At 36.4% G+C, this 24,928-nt stretch overlaps 1 protein-coding gene across 9 annotated transcripts in view; it reads left to right on the forward strand.

Annotated features, from left to right (window-relative positions):
- The window catches only part of ARFIP1 (ADP ribosylation factor interacting protein 1), a 133,620-nt gene that overhangs the window by 25,964 nt on the left and 82,728 nt on the right, over positions 1 to 24,928 (forward strand). For 8 of the 9 annotated variants that reach the window (XM_058550207.1, XM_058550210.1, XM_058550208.1 and 5 more), the window contains one exon: positions 20,158 to 20,259. In XM_058550207.1, coding sequence (XP_058406190.1) covers positions 20,158 to 20,259 — 102 coding nt within the window. Of the gene's footprint in view, positions 1 to 20,157; positions 20,260 to 24,928 lie in introns of those variants that run through there. The other variant, XM_058550214.1, reaches the window with a different exon arrangement.

The following is a 24,928-nucleotide window of genomic DNA, read 5'->3' on the forward strand; positions in this document are numbered from 1 at the left end:
CCGGGATCGCTGATCTGATGGGGAGGGAGCAGAGTTCTCCTTACCTCTCCCCACTTCCTCCGGGGGCCCAGCACGTTCCGCTCTCAGATGTGCGGCAGTGTGGATCCCTCCGCTCTAGGTTTTCACTGTCTGGGATTCCGTTGTTGGTCTGTGGCTGTTGCTTTTGTTGTATCTTGTGGGGGAAGAATTCACGGGAAAGCTCACTCCGCCATGATGCTGACGTCCAAACTATAGTTTTTAATTTAAATATGAAATGAAATTTGTGTTGAAATAAAGGTAGTAATAGGTTCACATTTGAGCTCATCTACTACCATATGCTTTCTCTAGTTAGGTATGCAACAGAGTCCAGGTGAAGAGTTTGTGAAAAAAATATTGAGTTCTGGACTTCACTTCAGACTCACTGAATCGGAATCTACAGTGATAGACACTGGGCCATGTTTTTTTTTTTTTTTTTTTTTCCCCTTTGTGGAAATTCTACAGGTGATTCTAATATATACCTCTAAGAACCACTTTTCTAGTTCATTAGAATAAAGAGAAAGATATTAAGAAGTTAGTTTTATATTGAATTCAAGTCACCAGATGTTTTTTGAATACCTAGTACTAGTAATACCTCTCATACTTACAGAGATTTATTTATTAAATTAAAGATTTATGGAGTAGCACTTTCATATCCCCCCCCCATCCTTACAACAATTTGGTATAATTCAGTTAGGTAAGTGGAACAACTATTATTTTCCCTATTTATTTGTTGAACATATTTAACTGTCAGAGAGGTGGTGACTGACTCAGAGAAATTGGCAAGGCTGAAACGTAACATGGGATAAATGGTAGCAGGGCTTAGAAGGACGGGCTAATGCCAGTTATTACATTGCTGTCAAATTTAGTAGCATGATGTGAAGGGTCTGCAAAAGCAACACGAGGCTAAACTGTACTCAGTGAGAGAACCAAGAACTGCTGCTTCTATATCAGTAGAAGAAATAATAGCCTAATCAGCACTGTTCACTGAGAGCTTGTTGGGTACGAGGCACTGTACTGGGTTTTACATATATTATCTCATTTAATGCTGCAGTAATCTAGTTTGCAGTTGAGGTTTTCTCCCTCATTTTATAGATTAGGCAACCTAAAAAGGTTAACATAGCTAATGAGGGACAGAGCTGTGATTAGAACCCAAATAGAAGTGGAAAAGATGAGTAAATTTAAGAAACTAAATAGGAAAGAAATTATTTAAAGGTAGAAGCAAGGAAGTTGGGAAAACAAACAAATAAGATGTATTTTTAATAACAACAACAAAGGAAAGAAAGCAAAATAGTTGTGTTAGGTATTTGTTAGCATATCCTGGGATTATTGCCTGAATTCTTCTTTTCTCTCTGCCCTTCAATATAGTAACACTAATACATATACCAATTTCTAATAGCCAAGAAGAATATACAGATACTTGCATTCTTCTTTTATGTAGTTAACTCAGAGGTCTAAAAAGTGAGTTAGGTACAGATCCTGCACTCAAGGTGCATGTTGATTAATAGAGGAAATTTTCAAATAAATAAATAAATAAATAAAATGTAGAATAGTAATGCTTTTGGAGTGGTACAGGTAACGAATTGTGGCAGTTCAGAGGAATATCAGTGAGGTGGCATTTAAAGTGAGTCTTATAGTGTGAGTAGAATTTGAGTATGTGAGTGATGATGGTCACTGCTTGAGCAAAGGCATAGAGAAAGGAAATTGAGAGACCTATATGAAGAAGTGTGAATGATTAGTTTGATTTAGTAGGGTATCTGAAGAAGCATAATTGGTGGAAAGTTGATAGTTCAGATCATGGAAGGATTTTGAGTGTCAGGAGGAGTTGGATTTTATGTTGTAAACATATTGGGGAGGGAGACAGACATGTTAAACATACATAAATTATTTTATAATATAATGTAAAGTAGTCCTTACTGCTGTAAAGCAGGATAAGGAGCTGAAAAGTGATGAAGAGTGCTGATTTACATCGGATGGTCAGGGAAGGCCCTTCTTAGAGGATATTTGAGCAGAAACTTGGATGAGATGAGGGAGAGAGTCATGTGAAATTCTGGGAGTAAGAACTTTCCAGAAAGAGGAAGCAGCAGGGGCAAAAATAAGGTAGGTTTGAGGAACAGTGGCTTGACATAAAAATGAAAATGACAGGCAGAAGATGAGAAAGTTGGGAGAAGATTTGAAATGCAGTATTCAGGTAGCACGTGGTTGAAAACATAAAACAAATTAGATATTGACACACATTAAAACATTTGTTAAGAAAAATTTGAAATATATGAAATAAAGGTTAAATAGTGAATGAATTTCCATACATTCATCATCCAGATTCAATAATTATCTGGATTTTACCACATTTGCTTTATCCATCCCTTTATATAGGTTTGAGAGTCATATTCCTTTTAAAACCATGAAATTGCCAAGATAGATAGAATAAAGAAAAAAAAGAACAAGGCTATAAACAATAACATTTGTAACCATAATTCAACTCTGTCTTGATATCAGTCTGTTTTAGAAAAGTGTAGTTAGGGTACTCATAGTGACAAAGTCAGGAAGAGTGGCTGTGCTGGTAAATACTAGTGTTGATGGAGCTACTCCAAGTATTTGTCCTGTTGGTCCTGAGCTGAAATCAATGTGCTATAATTATAACATCTTCATATAGCAGTTTCAGTTCTCCAAGCAATTTCACATTTGGTTTTTATAATGGCTGTATGATATATAGGTTAATAATCTCATTTTATAAATGAGGAAATTGAAATTTCGGGAAGTAAAGTGACTTCTATAACATTCTAAAAAGAGGCAGAGCTGGTCTGTAAATCCATGTCTCCTGACACCTTGGTTAGTTCTCCTGAGACTTCATGCAGTAAACTTATTCGCCTAATACTTTTGAACCATGTTGAATTAACACTTCGTAATAAATATGTTAACCATTTTTTAAATTATTTTATTGAGATCATATTGGTTTATAACATTGTGTAATTTCAGGTGTACGTTATTATATATCAATTTCTGTATAGACTGCATTGTGTTCACCGCCAACAGTCCAGTTTCTATCCATCACCGTACATATGTGCCCCATTACCCCTTTGGCCCTCCCCGCCCCCGCCCGCTCCCCTCTGGTAGCCACTAATCTGTTCTCTTTATTCATGTGTTTATCTTCCGCATACGAGTGAAAGCATACGTGTTAACCATTTTTTAAAGAAGCTCATGCTTTTACTAATACAGAAGGAAATTTCAAAGACTATTTGAATTATGAGTTTAATAGAATTGCTTTCTCTTTTTGTAGGCAAACAAAAATCTAAATAATTTCATCTGACACAGAAGGCATTTGTGCTTTTTGGTATTGGAATAAAATATGGTCTCTGTTGACATGCATAATTAGTCCACCAGGCACTGCGACCTTCATTGTCTGAAGCCATAACTAGAACAATTAGTGTTGAATATTTGTGGCCTCTCTTCTTTCTTCTTTCGCACTGTTTACTTTCTTCTGTGCTCTTTTGTCTAAAATTGACTCCAATTAAGAATTTAGTCCTTTAAATTAGAAGAAAATATAACTACTTGATAGCAGAACAAAATACCTACTGAATATATGCAGTCAGTGGACTGAGCATTGGAAATATTTCATAGTACTTTTTAATGAATTTTCAAATAACTCTTTTTAAAATGGTAGATTTAAGAAATAATTGGAAAAACTTTTAAGTTTATTATACCACTTTATTTTTTCTTGCTCAGTGGTAAATTGGATTAAAGATCAATGTTGAATGTGTGCATTTTAGAAGATACAATGTCTTGCATAGTTCCAGAAGTCTAATTAAGGCTAAGACAAGTTCTTTTACATCCTTTCTAGAAAGTTTCTACCTTGTTTCTGAGCATTTTAGAAATTAGATTTTATCATTAATAACGTAATATATTGATAACGGCAAGAAACTTATTTCCAGTATGCCTTTTCTTGCATTATTAAGATAGATTTTTTTAGTCTTGGGGTGAATTTTTGTTAATGTTGCATCTTTTATTTTGCATGGAGTGTTCACCTATAAATGCTGACCATCATATGTAAAGTCTTTTTAAATGTTAATGTAAAGGTATATTTTCAGAATTTGAAAAACATAGGTAGTGCCAGAAAAAAATTACATGAACTTTTTTCTTTTAGTGTAGGTCTTGGGCAGCTACACAAAAAGCTATAGACTTGGAGTTGAATTGATGTGGAGAAGAGTTACTGTGCATCCTGAGAGTGAAAATGAAGTTAGTAGATATTTGGTTGCCTAATTGGGCAGTATGGAGAGAGTTAGGGGAGAGTATGGTATGAGAAGCAGCTGGAGAAGTAGGTAGGGGTCAGATTGTAAGCAGTTTTATGAGCCATGTTATAGCTATTGTAGTGTTGAGAAAGTTTGCTGGAGTGATGGATAGTGTTAATGGTTCACCAAATGAGGGCATGGGGGAGTTATTCTCCCCCGATGCAGTTGGGCTCATGCTTTGAAATGGGTTACATTTATGACATTAAAGTGAGTAACTATTAAGACCCATGGGGCCTGCTCATGTAAGAAGCAATTTATAGCATCAGGCTATTTACAGAATTTTTCAGCTTTGACACTGACATATTTGGCTAGATGATTTTTTATTGTGGGGGCTTATCCTGTGCATTGTAGGATGTCTAGCAACATCCCTGGCCTGTACCTTTAAGAAGCCAGCAGCACACCATTCCCAGCTTTTATAAGCCAGCTGTTAAACATAGACATTACTTAAAAATTAAATTATATAAACTTAAAATTAAATACATATGTTAAAAACAAAGATGGTAAGTACTCAAAACTTTTCGGTTCCTAATATTTTACTGTATTTTACTGTTATCTGTAGTGTTGAGGTTATGTCTACAGTATTTTCCTGATATAAATACCATATAATTATGTGGTGCTGCACATCTCTTCCCACCTCTAGATTCAGTAAGGTCATATTGGAAGCTTGAAATTTGCCCTAGTGGGACTATTGACACCATGGAAATGGGCAAATGCTACAAATTATGGCTTTTTTATTATTATCATTTTTAATTTGGAGAACTGGTCGTTAAACATCTACTGGCACACCACTGAAAGCATCTTTCTTTTAGTCAATGAATGCCTGCTGTGTGCTCGGTACTCTTTATAAGTGCCTTGAATTTATGTTCCCTCAGATATTATCTGAGATGTGTTTATTTTCTTAATTTTATAGATGAGAAAAATAAGCTTAAGTAACAAAAGATCACAAAGCAACTACTGTATTATGGGGCTGGGGTTTTAACTGAAGTCGCTCATGTTTCAAAGTTCTTAACCTTCTCATTATACCTTGTTGTCTCTCTGAGGCTTTGGAGTAAGTTTTATAGAAGAGGTAACATTTGAGCTGAGCCTTAAATTATGGGCAGAATTTTACTACATATGAAGATGGAAGAATATTTTAAACATTGGAAACCATTTGAGCAAACATTCACAGATATCAAAGTGCATTTCACTCCAGAAATAACAGGTTAAGTAGATTTAGTAGTACAGGATCTTTAGAAGGGTAAAGTTAAGAGAAGTGTATAGTCTGAAAAGTTGATTGGACCCTATTGTGAAGGACCTTGTCTTAGTCCATTCTGGCTGCTATAACAAAATACCCAGACTGAGTGGCTTATGAACGACAGAAATTTATTTAATGCAGTTCTAGAATTCCAAGATCAGGGTGCTGGCATGGTCAGGTTCTGATGAAGGCCCTCTTCCAAGTTGCAGAATGCCAACTTCTCCCTGTATCCTCGCTTGGTGGAAAGGGCTAGGATGCTCTGTGGGGCCTCTTTTATAGGAACACTGATCACATTCATGAGGGCTAATCACCTCCCAAAGGCCCTACCTCCTAATAGCATCACATTGGGCATTAGGATTTCAACATATGAACTTTGGGGGAGATACAAACATTCAAACCATAGCAGATCTTACATAACATGAACGTTGGAACAAAAGGGATTCTATTTTTATTTCTTTGTTTCTTTCTTTTTTTTTTTTTTGTGAGGAAGCAGCCCTGTGCTAACATCTGCCAATCCTCCTCTTTTTTTGCTGAGGAAGACTGGCCCAGGGCTAACATCTGTGCCCATCTTCCTCCACTTTATATGGGATGCTGCCACAACATGGCTTGCCAAGTGGTGCATGTGTGCGTGCCCGGGATCCAAACCGGCGAACCTCGAGCCGCCACAGCAGAGCGCACACACTTAACCACTTGCACCACCGGGCCAGCTCCTGTTTTTATTTCTAAAGGACATAATTATTTCCCCAAAGCCTTTTGTATGATTATTTTGAGTGTCTAATTTAAATTTAAATTCAATTTCAATTTAAAGCATGAGTGAAGTACCATGAATGGTTTTTGTCCAGGGAGATGACATGGAGTTTTTGGTTTTGAACCCCGTTCTGCCCATTGTGTGTTGGCTATTAATTTTCACTACTGTAATTAATGTTTAGTAAATGATGTTCCTAAAAGAAGGTCATTTTTTGTGGGTAAGAAAATGAATAGATAATAGGTGAAATGTTTGTATGTCTTTTGGCAAATGAGTATTGCTATTACCTACTTTATGGCATAAAGTGGTGTTAGTTGATCATCATACTTCTCATTTTGGTGGGAAAGATTCTCCCTGAGCTAACATCTGTTGCCGGTCTTCCTTTTTTTTATTTCCTTCCCAAAGCTCCAGTACATAGTTGTATATTCTAGTTATGTCTTTCTAGTTCTTCTATGTGAGCCTCCACCACAGCTTGGCTACTGACAGACAAGTGGTGTCGTTCCGCTCCCGGGAACCAAAACCCAGGCCGCCAGAGTGGAGCGCGCCAAACTTTAACCATTAGGCCGTCAGGGCTGGCTCCATATTTCTCATTTTTGGAATCCTTGTTTCCTATATAAATTAGAACAACACGTACTTCCACTGCTGTAATTTTCTCTGCTGTGTCTGCATTGTGAACTTATTTGCTGCCCCCTGCCCCATCTACTGACTCCTTTTTCCATATTCTCGCCTTTTAGAGTTCTACTGGATGCTTTTCTTCAGCTTCTCCTCTTGTCACTTTTATCAGTTCATGCCGTCCACATCCCTACAGTGATAACTCCCAGATTTATGTCTTCAGCCTGGAGCTCTAGACCTGCATTTCGAAAGTTCTAATGTGCTAGTGGACTTGAATACTCCACAAATGTTCTCAAATTTAGAATGTCTACAACTGAACTCATTTTCTGACTTTTCCAAGCCAAATAAACCTGGTTTTCCCACTTTGGTGAGTGACATATTCGTCTTTCTAGTTGCCCAAGCCACAAATGGGGTAGGGGGCAGGCAGAGGGCATAGGTCATCCTAGATGCCTCCTCCTTTTTTATCCCCTACAAAAGAGACTCTGTCTCTTACTTCTCCCTCCTAAACAACTCTCAAATCCACCTTTTTCCATTCTCACAATCTTAATTTAGATCTTTATTATTTCTTACTTGGACTGTAAAATAGCCTCCTAAATATTTTTTCTGCCTCCAGTCTTTCCTTCTTTCCCTTCAGTCTAACCTCCTACCAGACTGTTCTTTAAAATAAATTGCTCAGATTCTTCTGCAACCTTCTCCTTTTTCCTTTCAGGATGAAGTCCACATGTTGTCTGGTATTATAAAGCCCACCATGATAGGCTCCTGCATACTTTTCTAGCCTCTTTGTTACTTTTAAAACTTTAATTTTGATAAGATTTCATACAGAAAACTTATACTCTTTACCCAGATTCACTGATCATCGTTTTGTCCCATTTATTTTAACATTTTCTCTCTCTATAGTTTCTTTTTTGAACCATTTGAGAGTGGTTTGCAGGTAAAATGTCTTTTTATTCCTAAGAACAAGGACTTTCTCTTATATAACGTCAGTACATTTATCAAAATTAGGAAATGTAATTAGAAAATTGATACAAGACTCTTATTTAATCCACAGTTGTTCCAATAAGGTCCTCTACAACTATTCTTTTTCCTAGTTTGTGATCCAAGCCGGATTGTAAATTGTATTTACCTGTCATTTAAGTCTTCTTTTTTCTGCAGCAGTTCATCTACTTTTGTTTTTCATTAGCTTAAGCTTTTTGGAGTATACAGGCCAGTTTTTCTACTATTTCCTTGATTTTTAGTCTTTATTATTATTTCCTTCCTATAGCTTACTTTGAGTTGAATTTGCTTTTTTTCTGTTTTCTTAAGGTGCAACCTCAGATCGTTGGTTTAAGATCTTTCTTCTACTCAAATATAAGCATTTAGAGCTATTAATGTCTCTCTCTAAGCATTGCTTTAGGTGTATCCCGCAAATATTGATATGTTATGTTTCATTATCATTCAGTTCAAAATATTTTTTTCCTTTTGTGATTTCTTCTTTGTCCCATTAATTATTTAGATGTGTTGTTTAATTTCCAAATTTGGGTGTTTTTCCTGGATATCTTATGATTGATTGTAATTTAATTCCACTGTAGTCAGAGAACATGCTCTATATGGTTTCAGTCTTTTAAAATTTATTGAGGCTTGTTTTACGGCCCCAAATATGATTGGTTTTGCTGAACGTGTCGTGTTCACATGAAAATAATGTGTATTCTGCCATTATTGAGTTACCATTCCATAGATATCAGTCAGGGTGGCTGATAGTGTTCAGATCTTCTGTGTCTATGCTGATTTTCTTTTTCTAGTTCTTTCAGTTGCTCTGAGAGTTATGGTAAAATCTCCAACTATGATTGTTGACTTGTCTGTTTCTCCCTTTAATTCTGTCAATGTTTCATTTATTTTGAAGCTCTGTTATTGGGATCAACGTGCACATTTCTGATTGCTAAATATTTCTGATGAAATGATCCTCTTTTCATTATGAAAAGTCTCTCTTTATCTCTGGTAATATTTTTTTTAAACTATTTTATCAAATATTAATAAAGTCTTGTCAGCCTTCTTATGCCTCCTCTTTTCATGGTTTATCTTTCTCCATTCGTTTATTTTCAGCCTATTTATACCTTTGTCTTTAAAGTGCATCTCTCATAAATAGTGTATAGTAGGGTTATTTTTTAAAAAAAAATCTGTTCTGACAATCTCTACCTTTTAATTGAAATGTTTCTTCTAATAATGTTTAATGCAATTATTGATATGGTTGATTTTGTATCTACCTTTTTAGTTTCTTTGTTTTTTACTTGTTTCCTCTATTTTTTCCCTCTCCTCTTTTCTTGCCTTTTTATTTATTCTTTGATTACTTGAATATTTTAAAGAATTCCATTTTTATTTTCCTGATGACATTTTAGCTATACTTCTTTGTATTATGCTTTTAGTGGTTGCCATAAGGATTATAGTGAATATCTTAAACTTTTCATATTCCACTTATAATTAATAATATACTGCTTCACTTAAAACATAGAAATCTTTGCAACCTTTTAGGTCCGTATTTTCCTTACCTCCTCCCTTCTTCTTTGATATAGTTGTTATCTGTTTTACATCTGAATTCATTATAAACCAAAGAAATTATATCATGTTTGCTTCAAGTAGGTAATGTGGTTTTTAAAGAAATTGAGAGGAAAAGGCAAAAAGAAAAAGAATAGTTTTTTCCATTTACCCAGGTATTTACCATTCATTTCCTCCTCATTCTTTGCTGAACATCCATGTTTCTATCTGGTTTTATTTCCCTTTAGCCTGAAGAACTTCCTTTAGCATTTTTTTATAGCGCAGATCTGTTGGTGATGAATTCTCTTAGTTTTATCTGAAAATACCCTTAATTTCCTCTTTATTCTTAAAGGATATTTTCATTGGATATAGAATTCTGGATGGACAGTTTTGTTCTTTCAGTACTTTAAAAATGTTCCACTCTTTTCTGGCCTTTATAATTTCTGATGAGAAATCAGCTATTAATTGGATTGTTGTTCCCTGATAGTAATATATTGTTTTTCTCTTGCTGCTTTTGAGGTTAGCTCTTTATCCTTGGCTTTAAATAATTTGATTGTGATGGGCCTTGGCATGGACTTGTGTTTATTCCGCATGCTCTTCATTAAACATCTTATGTCTATAAATTTTTGTCTTTCATCAAATTTGGAAAATTTTTGGCCATTAATTCTTCAAATACTTTTTCTGTACCATTTTCTGCCTCTTCTTTTTCTGGTATTTTAATTACACATAAATTGGAACATTTAATATCATCTAATAGGTCTCTTAAGCTCTTTTTTCTTCATTCTTCTTTCTCTCTATTCTTTACCTTGGATAATTTATATTGATTTAATTTAGGTTCATGTCTCTTTCCTCTGTCATCTCCATTTGGCTAAGTTCATCCAGTGAATTTTTCTTTGAAAAATTTTAGTTTTCAATTCTAAAATTCTCATTTACTTCATTTTTACTGTTTTTATTTCTGTGCTGAGATTTTCTTTTTTTTTGCTAAGATTTTTCATTCATTAAAGATATTGTGTTTTACTTAATTGAGATAGTTATAATAGCTTCTTTAGAATCCCTATCTGTTAGTTCCAACTGGAACATCTTAAGAATCAGACTGATTCATCTTAGAGTCAGACTAGATTGATTTTCTTTTCCCTTGGGAATGTGTTTCGTTTTCTCGGTTTGTCATATGTCTGGTAATTTTGGATTGTATTCTGAACATTTTGAACATTGAGATGTGGAGATTCTAGATTCTGTTATTTTTCTCCAGTGAGTATTGCTTCCTTTGTTTTAGCAGATAATTTTCTTGGCTGGACTTGCATTACAAACTCTGTTTCTTGGGTGGCAGCTCTGGTCTCAATTCAGATCTTTTGTCTTTAGCTGACCTCCTTTGAGTGTGCATTCTGGGGTTAGTCAGAGATGTGAGTAGACAGAGTTTGGGAATCCCCTTTCTAGATCATTCCTTTTCAGGATACCCCCATTCCCTTTACTTTTGTCAGCTTAACTTTTCCCCACCTCAAAAGGACTACAGTTTTCCCCTGATTACCCTGTCAGCTACTGGGTGCACAGCATGAATAGGACTTAGTTTTAGGCTAAAAGTCAAGAAGATGGAAACTTGCTTGCATAGCTCCCTGTCTCCCCTCCTTCAAGCAAGCATGCCCTCTCCACCGGAGTCTCTGCTTCTTTTTACTCTCCAGTACCTTCAAGTAATTGCTTCTTAAATTGTGTTCAGGTTTTATAGTTGTTTTCTGTGCAGGGATGGGGGGATTCAGTAGGGTCTTAGTCCATCAGTCCCAGAAGCAGAAACCTGTCTTCTTTTTACCTAGACTCAGAAGCCATCTGCTATGGGTTTTCTTCTCCCTTACTTGCCATCCCTTATAAGTTTCCTTTGCTAGTTCCTCCCGTATCCAAATATTGGGGTGTCCCAGAGCTTAGTCTATAGACTCCTCTTTTCTGTCTACATTGACTTTCTAGGTCAAGGGTCAGGCCACTTCCATGCCTAGTCATTTACATGTTGTCTGTGGCTGCTTTTGGGCTACAACAGCAGAGTTGAGTAGTTGTAATACACAATTTATGGCCCACAAAGCCTAAAATGTTTGCTCCTTGGCCCTTTACAGAAAAAGTTTGCTGATCCCTGTTCTAGGTGATTTTATCCAGTCAAAGGATTTTAAATGTCATCTATAGACTGATGACTTCTGAGTGTCTTATCCCCAGCTTCAAGCTTTCCTCTGGACTTCAGGCTCGTATATCCAAGAGCCTAGTAACTTTAACCACTTGGATGTATAGTAGGCTTATAAACCTTAATATGTCCTAAACTAAACTCTTGCTATTTCCTCTACATCGTGCTCCTCCCTGTCCAGCTGTTCAGGTGAAAAACTTTTGTGTGTGGCCTTGACCTCCCTTTTTCCCATCTCTCACATCTGTCTTTACACACACAGTCGGATCACTTACCTTCTCAGCCACTATCACCCTACTCCAAGCCATCATCTGTTGCCTAGATTATCCCATTAGCTTCCTAATTGTTCTCCTTGCGTCTGCGCTTGCTCAGTTATAGTTTAATTCAACACAACTGGAAAAGAGTCAGCCTTTTTAAATGTGAATCAGATGGTTTCACTCTTGTTGAAAACCGTCAAGTGGCTTCTCATTTCACTTAGAATAAAATGTAAAGTTCTTATGATGGTCTCTAAAGCCACACATGTTCTTGCCACTGGCTGCCTTTCTGACATTTCCTACTGTTCTCCCCTAGCTCTCGCCTTAAGCCACATGGTCTTCTTGTTGTTCTTTGAAAAGCTGAGCATGTTCCCACCTTTGTCCTCTTTGTATTTACTATTCTCTCTGCCTAGAATGCTATACTCCCAGATATCTTTATGGCTCACTTCCTCACTTTATTCACGTCTCACAAAAATATGGTACCTCTTTTGAGGTTTTCCCTCACCACGCTATTTAAAACAGCAGGTGCATGAACACATGTGCATCTATACATGCCCATTAACATTTATGACTATATGACATGTATATTTGTTTGTTTGTATTTTGCAACAAGAATGGAAGCTCTATGAGGTAGGAAGTTTTGTTCACCACTCTGTCCTGTGTGTTTGAAATTGTGCCTGGCACATTAGAGAGCTCTATAAATTAGTTGAACTGATGAATGTATGAATGAGTAGTCACCATTCTAGGCAAGTCCCTTTACTTGCAGATTCTAGAATATATTTAGACTCTTTTTCTACTGTGCTCCTATTATTCCTTCTATTCTACGAGATTCAGCTTAAATATTACCTCTGATTAAGTTTTCCCTCTTAGTGCTCACTGCATTGTTAAGTGCTTCCAGCTGGTGCTCCACTCGTCTTGATTGGATTAGAGACCAAATACCTAGTGTCTATACATCTTTTACTTGAAAGGAGCAGAAACTTAACTTCAGTAGGCACAAGTAATCTAGATGTATTGTAAGGATACAGTGGTAGTGAGGAAAACAGAAATCTCAAAAGAATCCAAGGTACCTGGTCCATTCAGTGGAAAAGGAATGTCTCTTCAACAGATGGTACTGGGAAAACTGGATATCCACATGCAGAAGAATGAAGTTGGACCCTTATCTTATGCTATACACAAAATCAGCTCAAAATGGATCCAAGACCTAAATGTAAGACCTAAAACTATAGAATTTTTAGAAGAAAACATAGAGGGAGAGCTTCATGACATTGGATTTGGCCAAGATTTCCTGACTATGACACCAAAAGCACTGGCAACAAAAATAAAAATAGACAAATTGGACTTCATCAAAACTAAAAACTTCTGTGCACCAAAGGACACAATCAACAGAGTGGAAAGGCAGCCTACAGAATGGGAGAAAATATTTGCAAACCATATATGTGATGAGGTTAATACCCCAAATATATGAAGAACTCCTACAACTCAACAATAAAAATAAAAATTACCTGATTGCAAAATGAACAAAGGAATTGAATAGACATTTCTCCAAAGATGATATACAAATGGCCAGCAAGCATGTGAAAAGGTGCTTCATCACTAATCATCAGAGAAATGCAAATCAAAACCATGATGAGATAGCACCTTACACCTAGTAGGAAAGCTACTGTCAAAAAAACAGTAAATAACAAGTGTTGGTGAGGATATGAAGAAATTGGACATTTTGTGCTCTGTTGGTGAGAATATAAAATGGTGCAGCCATTATGGAAAATAGTATGGTATTTCCTCAAAAATTAAAAAATAGAATTACTATAGGATCTAGCAATCCCACTTCTGAGTGTATTTCCAAAAGAATTGAAAGCAGAATCTTGAAGATCCTGGTCATCGCAGCACTATTCACAATAGCCAAGAGATGGAAGCAACCCAAGTGTCCATTGATGGATAAGTAGATAAATAAAATGTGATGTATACACATAATGGAATTGACTCAGCCTTAAGGTAGGAAATCCTGACACATGTTACAACATGGGTAAATCTTGAAGACATTACGCTAAGTGAAATAAGCCAGTCACAGAAAGACAAATACTGTATGATACAATTGAAATGAGGTATTTAGAGTAGTCAAATTCATAGAAAGTAGAATGGTGCTTGCCAAGGGGTTAGGGGAAGGAGAACTGGAAAGTTGGTGTTTAATCGGTGTCGAGTTTCAGTTTTGTAAGATGAAAAAGTTCTGGAGATTGGTTGCATAACAATGTGAATATACTTAACACTACTGGACTGTACACTTAGAAATGGTTAAGATGGTAAATTTTATGTTATGCATTTTTTACCACAATAAAAAAAACAATCTAAGAACAGAAGATTGTCATAAGGTCATAAATTAGAAACAGAGGAAGATCTAGACACAGATAAAACTTTGTCAACAAACTTTCGCAAGTTTTTTCGTGTGTGTGTGTGAGGAAGATCAGCCCTGTGCTAACATCCATGCCAATCCTCCTCTTTTTTTTTGCTGAGGAAGACTGGCCCTGAGCTAACACACGTGCCGATCTTCTTCCACTTTATGTGGGACGCCGTCACAGCATGGCCTGACAAGCAGTGTGTTGGTGCGCGCCCGGGATCCGAGCCTGGGCTGCCAGCAGCGGAGCATGCAGACTTAACCACTACGCCACGGGGCCGGCCCCTCACAAGTTTGATAATACTTGTCAACTAGAGTTTTGTGAATTTTAAGCTGTGACCTGTCATCAATGTAATTCTACTCTTTGCTCTTCTTGTGTTCTCAGTTGTCTTCCCATCACCCCAGTTGACTGATTCGCTCAGCATCCCCAATTCACACTTCAGGAAGTTCCTCTTTCCTTTGTTGGCCAATGCTTTTCTAACCTTGGCCTTATCTTAGCTTGTAACCTGTGCATCAGCCAGCCCTGTGTCAGGGGTTCTTCTTTGGTTCAATCGGTGGCCACCCCTTAATTGGAGACTGTGAAAGAGTTTCTCTTAGTAAAAATCAGTGAACTTCTGTCAATTTATGCATAAAGTAGCCAGATATCCTTTAAACAAGACATTTCAAATCTTTTTAAAGCAGGTACTACTTTACAATAGTAATAAGCAGGCTATGGTGAGTGGCTCAGTTACCTCCTTTAGGACCAAGGCCCTCATTCCAGGAGTGTTGCCTGCTGAGGGCTCATAGCTGAGTCTTCCCAGGAATTACCTCTTCAAAAGAGAGCCACCTGTCCACAGTTATATCCCTACCCAGGGGATAGCCTGCATCTAATGATCAGTGATACAGATGTGGGGGTACAAAGGCCTGGCCCCCTTGCCTTAATTTGGAGCAACTTCATAGAGTTATCTCAGCTTCAGTGCTCCTTGTGGGATTGGCAAAAGCCTGTAATATTATAACAGCATTGCAGCTCTGTCAATCTTAGTGCCCTGATTCACTGGAGGACTCCAGTAAGTTTCCTGCATGCAAACTTCTATTTCAGAGACTCTTCCCCTGGAATCCAACCTAAAGCAGAGCAGTTTTTGTTTTCCCTTCTTGAACTTTTGGAATTGTCTCTCTGAAATTTTTTTTTTTAACTTTCACCACTTACACGAGACGTTAACTTTACTAATTCCCTCGCTAGTTTGAAGTTTGTGATAAGATGAACTCTGAAATATGGCTTTGTTAAACCAGTATTTTTTTAATAAGATATTCAGGAATGCAAGGAAATAAGTAAGCGTTCTGGGAAATGTTTTAAGTGATATTAGCAGGATTTTGCATTATTGTGAAGTTCTTTTTTCGTTGGCCTAACCAAATTAGGGTTTCAATTTGATAGTTTTGTCTTTTGTAGTAACTGTCTCAAAATAAACCACTGATTTTGAGATATTTGATAATTCGTATTTTTTTACTATTTCAGACATTTCCCCTTCGTTTGTTTTACTGCAGTGATATCCACAAGAAGTAATAAATGTGTTATTACATACTCCATAGGTGGGACAAGAGAGAGAGTGGGTGTGGAGCACAAATGTATAATGTTCATTTTAACACCTTCCTAACTACAAATCAGACTTTTGGTGTAGTTCATATCCTTTCCATTCAGTTAACATGTATTGAGAACTTCTTGCTTGCCACACCCTGGGCTAATCTCTGAGGATACAGAGATGGCTAAGACTGTCTCTGTCCTCAAGGACCTTACTTTACTAAAAAGGAGAGTATTCGTGTATTTGCTCAGATCTTCATTCTGTTGCCCTGGGGATACAAAGACGTAGAGATAGTCTGTTCATTTTTTTTTTTTAAGTATTTCCCCCCCCCCCCAAAGCCCCAGTAGATAGTTGTACGTCATAGTTGCACATCCTTCTAGTTGCTGTATGTGGGACGCGGCCTCAGCATGGCCGGAGAGGCGGTGCGTCGGTCCGCGCCCGGGATCTGAACGCGGGCCGCCAGTAGCGGAGCGCACGCACTTAACTGCTAAGCCACGGGGCCAGCCCAGTCTGTTCATTTTTATGTCCAACAATAGAAACATTATTATGTATAAAATTTGTCATGATAAAGAGGAAGAGGTTTGTAGAAGTAGAAGAAGTAGAAGTGTAATAAACATGAGGATCTGTGGGAAGCAGAACATTTCTAGAGCTATCAAGAAATACAAATCTGGCTTAGGAAGACCCTAGGATTTATACAATCTCTAACTATTCCAGTAGGTTTGTTTTAGAGGATCCTAAAGAAAGAAGGACAGATACTTACTATTCTAGGTATTTACTGAAGAATGTGGTAGGTCTCCCAAACTGAATCAGTGGTACTTTCCCGCAGAGCAGTGACTACCTTATTTGCTTTTGGTATTCTCTAGAATCTAGTAGAGTGCCTTCACATAACAAGCTTTCAGTCAACATTGGTTCAATTTATCTATACCAGTGTTTTTCAAAATGTGGTCTCTATGTCCTAAGGGTCCCCAAGAATCTTGCAGGGAGTCTCAAGGTCAACACTGTTTTCAATAATACTAAGATATTATTTGCATTTTTCATTGTTGTGTCGTTTGCACTGATGGTGCGCAAGAATTGGTAGATAAAACTGGTGTCTTAGCAGGAATCAAGGCAGTTGTCCCATTATACGGTAGTCGTATTCTTCCAACCTATGTACTTAGAGTTAAAAAAAAAGTGCCAATTTCACTTAAGAATGTCTTAAATGAAGCAGTACAAGTTTTAAATTTTATTGTATTTTTAATATTCTGTGTGATGAAATGGGAAGTATGCATAAAGCACTCCTGCTGCATGACAAAGTTCAATGGTTATCTTGAGGAAAAGCACATGTGATTGAGTTTTTAGCTAAACTAACTGCTTTTTTTATGGAATATCATTTTTTATTTGGAAAAATGACAGGCAGACTGTGGTTATATTCAGAGTTGGGTATTTGGGAGACATGTATTGGAAAACCTGTTACTTCAGATAAAATAACTGACTTTATTTGTTGCCAGTGATTAAATTCAGGTTTTCAAGCAAAAATTAGAATTTTGGAAAATTTGTTTTTTGTTTTTTGTTTTTTTGTGAGGAAGATCAGCCCTGAGCTAACATCCATGCTAATCCTCTTCTTTTTGCTGAGGAAGACCGGCCCTGAGCTAACATCTATTGCCAATCTTCCTCCTTTTCTCCCCCCACCCCCAAAGCCCCAGTAGATAGTTGTATGTCTTAGTTGCACATTCTTCTAGTTGCTGTATGTGGGACACGGCCTCAGCATGGCTGGAGAAGTGGTGCATCGGTGTGCGCCTGGGATCCGAACCCAGGCCGCCAGCAGCGGAGCACGCGCACTTAACTGCTAAGCCGTGGGGCTGGCCCGAATTTTGGAAAATTTGTATTCACCAGCGTGAGCTTGACAGCTTCCCAGTACTTAAAAACTTTTCTGGTAAGATCAGATATAAAAATATGACTTTTTAAAAATCATATATGGAACTGCATCAATATTTGGATTATCTGCATAACCATTGAACCAGTGTTTTCTAAATGACCAATGTATGATGTTACCAAATCATGCATATGTAAAAGATCCATTCAAAGTACAAGGTAGACCAATGGATTTTAATCTTATAGATATGAGAAGTTCATATTATAGTTTTATATTCCACATTGTAGTAAACTTTTAAGAAATTACCGCTTGTCAAGTTTTGATATAGTATCAAAGAAGTATATATCCACAATTATTTGAAAAGGCAGTAGCCACATAAGCTGGATTTCTTCATATACTTTTAACAAAACAACATATTGCAACAGATTGAATGTGGAAGTAGATATGAGAGTCCAGCTGTCTTGTTATAAAGGCAGACATTAAAGAAATTTGCAAAAATGTAAAACAAAAATGTAATGAGTGCTACTGCTCTCACTAAGTTTTTGTTGTTATGAAAAATAATTATTTTTAATTAAAATATTTTATGTTAACGTGGATTTATAATTGTTACTTTAAAATGGATTAATAAATATTTTTTAAAATTTACAGCATTAATTTCTACTACAGTAAATATTAATAGATATAACCCACATAAGTAAAAGCTTTTTGGGGCACTCACTGGTTTTTAAGAACGTAAAGGGATCCTAAAGCCAAAAAGTTTGAGAATTGCTGGTCTGTAGTGTTAAGTTATGTAGATTATTTCAGTCATACATTCAAATATTTGCCAGTATCTTCTATCTCACTTACTTAATGATATATAAACACACTCTGTGAAAAGTGTTGTTGGGTGTCATCCAATATATTTTAATAAGCCTTTTGATGTTTCATAGAAGTAGAGATGAGACCACAAACCCATTTGCATTAATTCTTGCTTTCAGTAGTATGACTTAGCCTGTAGTAATTCCCTAAATTATAAAAGTGTAGTGCAGGGTTTTTTTGAAAAATTTTTCTGGCCTATCACCTTTCCTTAACCCCTTAAAAATAAATAAAAAAAGTAATGCTTGAGTTAGATATAGCACTGTTTTAATTATTTTAATCTCTTTTTAAAAAAATTCTTTCCGAGAAAATCGAAGAACCTCTTAATAATAATGTTCTTGACAATAGATTCAGGTCTGTAGATTAAACACGCACACACATTCACTTCAGTTGTTTGGTTTGGTTTTGGTAATTCTGTGCGGTATTGGGTAGCAGCTAGATTCAGGTCTGAGCATTAGAACATATCTTGTTAGGTGTTGATTCTGTTCCTAACATGTATTCCTGTCAAGGCCTTTAGCCTAGTGGGCCCCACGGTTGAAAGTGTATGCATTTTTAAAGCTATTACTTGTTAAAAAACCGGGAGGAGGGAAGAGAGAAGGGCACCTGTTCTCTGTGAAAAGTGGAATAAATTGTTTAGCTTATTTACTCTGAAGTTTTTTAATTTTTAAAATAAGGGAAAATAGATTATTTTTAAGATCCTTTACAGGTATGAAATTCCTCATTTTAACTTGTAGCCACAGTTGTTTTTTTAAATAACACACAGTGGAGGAAGAAAAATTTGTACTAACCATAATTGATACTCTGTTATTGATGAACTATGTTTAGTTTCTGAAAGAAATTTATATTTTCTATGGTTATAAAATTAAGGAATGTATTTTTAAACATTATTTGACTTTTAGGAGAGTAAAGCCAGAGCGTAGAACTTAGTTCTTCTAGTGTAGAGGTTTAAAAAATTTTGTTACATCAGGGAAACTTTGTCTTTAGACAAAAGCTGACTTAGAAGCCCATTATATACAACAGGAAAAATAGAGCTGTTTTAGTTGAATTAATAATCAAGCTTGGGGCCAGCCCCTTGGCTTAGTGGTTAAGTGCGCACGCTCTGCTGCTGGCGGCCCGGGTTTGGATCCAGAGCGCGCACCGAAGCACTGCTTCCCTGGCCATGCTGAGGCCGCGTCCCACATACAGCAACTAGAAGGATGTGCAACTATGACATACAACTATCTACTGGGGCTTTGGGGGGAAAAAAGGAGGAGGATTGGCAATAGATGTTAGCTCAGAGCTGGTCTTCCTCAGCAAAAAGAGGATTAGCATGGATGTTAGCTCAGGGCTGATCTTCCTCACAAAAAAAATAAAAATAAAAATAAATAAATAATCAAGCTTGACTTTCTATAATATTTTTCCAGTTGTAAGTTGGTAGTCTGTGATAACACTATTTACAAGGCAAGAATATTGTCCACTGGTACCTACAACAAATAGCTTGTTTTTAATGAAGAAATTTAAGGTGAATGCAGTTTTAAAAGCCAGGTGCATTTTTTGTTATATTAGTATCATGTTTATTATATAAGTATTAGGTAGGTTTAATTATTTTAAAAATGCTATAGTGTGGCTTTTAAGTGCTATAAACATGCATATAGTCTTTTGAATATTTGCCTTTTATGATTTGGTGTTATGACCATTTCTTTTCTTCTTCTTTCAGGAGTCTACTATGGCTCAAGAATCTCCCAAAAATTCAGCAGCAGAAATTCCAGTGACTAGTAATGGAGAAGTTGATGACTCTCATGAACATGGCTTTAATATGGTAAGAACACTTTTCTTTCTCTTAATACAAAGAATCTGGTAAGTCCTTAAATGTTGAGATGAAAGTAATAGAGTTTAGTCTAGGGATGTTTTCTTAGATTGGCTGAAATGACAGGAATCTAATGTTACCATGTAGGGATGACTAGGTTGGTCATGTTAGTGATTTGTCAAGATTAGGCTCCAGGCCAGTAAGCATTTAGGCTTTAGTGTTATTATCATTAATTCTATTGTATGACTAGAACAAGAGTGTGTCTGACGATTTTGGCATATAACTTTATAAAACTACTTAATTTTATTTGTGATAAGAAAAAATATTAACTATACATTATCCTTTTAAAAATTGGCTTTGTTTAATCTCTTTTCGATGTGTCCTTGGTACGTGATAGGCTACTCCTGACTTTACTGTTCACTTTCTAAAGTGGCATACTTGACTCAGTAGAAAATGAAACTTGAAGTGATTTAATTTTGATCTGCTTCTCATTTTAAATTGAAATTTAATGCATTTTACTGGGAATACCAGGGGTTTGGAGGTAATCTAGGTTCAAATTTCAGCTATGCCATTTCTAGTGGTTAAACCTGGGCAGGTATTTATTTAATCTCTTGTAGATTTTGTTTTCTAATCTCTATAAATGAGAATCTTATTTACTTTCATGGGGATATTAATATAAAATGAGCTAAAATAAATAAGATGCCTAATATAGTCCTAGAAATGATAGTGATGATTATTGTTTCTGGAGATATTTGCGTAAAACATCCCTTATTATGACATTTGATACAGGTACGTAACTTTAAAAATACATTTTTCATATCATTTTAAAAAAGTAATGGTTGAAAGATACTTGAATTGTTTTACAATAAAGGGCTCTTTTTACTTCATATGTTTAAGAATAAAATTTTTTATTTTAGTTTAACAGAGGTGATATTTTAGATCAGGATGTGTCAATCTGAGTGTTACAGTAGGTCCCCCCCATCCTCAATTTCATTTACCCGTGGTCAACCGTGGTCCGAAAGTATTAAATGGAAAATTCCAGAAATAAACAATTTGTACGTTTTAAATTGCACGCTGTTCTGAATAGTGTGATGATACCTTGCGCCACTCCGCTCCGTCCTGCCTGGGATGTGAATCATCCCTTTGTCCAGCATTCCCACACTGTATATGCTGCCCACCATTTAGTCACTTGGTGGCCATCTCGGTTATCAGATCAATTGTCACAGTATCGCAGTGCTTATGTTCAAGTAATCCTTATTTTCCTTAATAATGGCCCCAAAGCGTGTAGTGATGCTGGCAATTCGAATATGCTAAAGAGAAGTTGTTGTTGGTCTCTTACTGTGCCTAATTTATAAATTAAACTTTATCATAGGTATGTACGTATAGGAAAAAACATAACATGTGTGCGTGTGTGTGCATGTGTGTGTGTGTAGTTTGGTACATATAGCAATTTGCTACTTTCTGCGGCTTCAGGCATCCACTGAGGGTTTTGGAACATATTCCCTGGGTCTTAGGGGGGACTACTGTATCCATACTTTGGCCAGATAAATTCCTTGTTGTGTAGGGTTGGCCTGTGCATGTAGGATGGTTAGCAACCTCCCTGGCCTCTTCCTACTAGATGCCAGTAGCACCCTCCAGTTGTGACAAGCAAAAATGTCTCCAAACATTGCCAAATGTCCCCAGGAGTGGGGAGAAACCCCCTTCTGGTTGAGAACCACTATTTTATTTATTTATTTATTTATTTATTTATTTATTCATTCGTTCATTCATTTATTTATTTACGAATGAATGAATGAGGAGGACCAGCCCTAAGCTAACATCCAATGCCAATCCTCCTCTTTTTTGCTGAGGAAGACTGGCCCTGGGCTAACATCCGTGCCTATCTTACTCCACTTTATATGGGACGCCGCCACAGCATGGCTTAACAAGCGGTGCGTCGGTGCGTGCCCAGGATCCAAACCAGCGAACCCCGGGCTGCCGCAGCGGAGCGCATGCACTTAACCGCTTGCGCCAGTGGGCCGGCCCCGAGAACCACTATTTTAGATAGATCATTTTAATTGATTTTAGAAAATTCCACTGAATTTCACTTATTTTTGCCTCACCAGTCCTTTAGAAGGAACGAATATGTCTTCAAGCTTGAGGTTTGTTTATTTTAATTGCAGGTGCTTTAACTTGGTTTCTAAGCACCTATGGCCTGATATAGAGTGACTCACAGAAGAAAGAGACTCTTAAATTCTGAACACACAAAGGACATTTTCACTTCAGGTTTTAGTCTTTCTAGTGTTAGAAAACACTAAGACACACCTGCATAATAGGGAAAATATTCTACCAATTACTTTATAAACTTTATTAATTCAAATAACTCATTATACCAAGATTTTAGTTAATGATTGCTTCATCTTATTTTTGGTATGAGCTCCTTTGGCAAATTTATTTGGCAAATATTTATTGAGTATCTGGTGTGTACCAGGCACTGGGGATATAGCAGTGAGCAAAAATGACAAAGTACCTGCCATCAGAGAGTTGCTGTTCTAACAGAAAGTCTAACGACACTGAGGACCTTTGTCCAAGAAAGGTAATACATACAAAAATATACCGCATTGTTTTAGAGATTCACCTGCCATCAAGCCTGTTCTTTTTTCTTATCGTTGTGGTGTTTTTTCCGAGCTATAGCTTATACACAGTAAAAAGCACAAATGTTAACTATACAGCTCAATGGAACTACCACCCATATCAAGAAGTAGAAGGTTTCCAGGACCTTAACTGACTCCCTCTTGCCCTCTTTAGGCAACATACCTCCCTCCTTCCCAGGGTAATCACTGCTACTCTAACTCTATCATCATAGATTGCTTTTGACTGTTCCTGAACTGCATTTAAATGGAATCATACAATATGTACTCTTTTTTGACTGTTTTTTTCCCTCAACATAATGTCTGTGAAATTTATTCGTATTGTTGCTTGTGGCAGTATTTAATTCTTTTTCATTGTAATATAGTTTTCCATTGTTTTAATATACCACAGTTTGTATATCTGTTCTTCAGTTGATAGGTACCTGGGTTGTTTCCAGTCCGTTGCTATTATGAATAAAGCTGCTATGACCATCCTTGTACAGATCTTTTGGTGCATAATCACCTATTTCTGTTGGGTATATACCCAAGAGTAGAATTGCCGGATCATAGGTACATAATGTTTGGCTTTGGTAGATACTGTCAACTAGTTTTCCTAAGTGATTGATCCAGTTGACAGTCCTACCAACAATGAATGAGAATTCTGTTGTTCCACATCCTTACCAATTCTTGGTGTTGTCATACCTCTTAATTTTAGTCATTCTGGTGGAGGCATAATGGTACCTCAGTGTGGTTTTCATATGCATCTCCCTGATGACTAATGATGTTAAGCATATTTTCATATTCTTATTGACAATTTGGGTATTACCTTTTATGAAGTGCCTTTTCAAGTCCTTTGCTCGTTTTTCTATTTGGTTTGTGCCTTTTTCTAGTTCATTTGTAAGAGTTCTTTTTATATTCTAGATATAAGTCATTTGTTTGAATATGTGTATTACAGATATTTTCTTCTAGCCTGTAACTTGCTTTTGCATTCTATTAGTGGTATCTTTTGCTGAACAAAAGTTGTTAGTTTTAATGAAGTCCAATTTATCAGTGTCTTCTTTTGGTGATTTTTGTGACCCTTTTAAGAAATCTTTGACCATCCCAGGTATCATGAAGATGGAGCAAGTATTAGCTTCAACCTTGATACCTGGTAGTTAATTCCTCCAGCTTTGTTCTTCTTCAGGGTTGCCTTGTACCTTAAACCTATTCATGAGCCTTTAGTTAAGAATGTTTATTTGCGTTTGAGTAGCACTGAAAAAAGGTTTTTATCCTTTCAAATTTTAACTTTAGAATAGAGTCTTATTAGAACAAAGTGAATTAAATCATAGTATATTGGTGGATTCTTTGCTTATACAGTCAAAGCTAATTAACTTGCTATTTGTAAGTTTACTCACTGGTTAATGTCAAATTCTCTTTTTGGAGATTGCCCTGAAGTATTATTTTACTTTCTATTGGGAAGTAGAGAAGGAAGAAAGGAGATCTTGTCTTGGAGGTCTCTCTTTATTGGATGTGAACTTTACCAGTGGGCAGGGCTCCTTAGAAGCAATAATCCACTTCAACCAGTACAATCCACTTCACCTCCCTTAAGAAATTCAATATGATAAAACTTATTTCTATTTGTACCTGCTCTTGTTAAAAACATATGCAACATGAGTCTCTTACATATTTAATATCCTTTAATTAAAATAAAAATTGGCTATGTGATCTTTTTCACTGTGAGTGAAAACAATAAAAAAAGCATCTTTTGACTTTTGAAGAAATGATGCTCAAGATTTATTAGGCATATATTTAGCTAGATTTTGGCATACTTTCCCTCCTTTATTTTCCTGAGCAAAAAAATGGAAATTGCATTTAACTTCAAATCCATGTTTCTATTTTAATGGAGATAAAAGTTCATAGGGAAAGTTTGTTCAAATGTTGCTTAGCAGTAGACTGTATTTTATAGACTAGTAAAAGAAATCTCATATGTAGAACTGGGTCATAACTAGAGTTTTCTGAGGTATTTTACTTATGTACATTCTCCTTTTATATCCGTTTGTTGTTTAAAATCGTATAATGGCTTTTACTTAATG

Source organism: Diceros bicornis, chromosome 11 (assembly GCF_020826845.1).
Source record: "Diceros bicornis minor isolate mBicDic1 chromosome 11, mDicBic1.mat.cur, whole genome shotgun sequence".
NCBI classification, from domain to species: domain Eukaryota; kingdom Metazoa; phylum Chordata; class Mammalia; order Perissodactyla; family Rhinocerotidae; genus Diceros; species Diceros bicornis.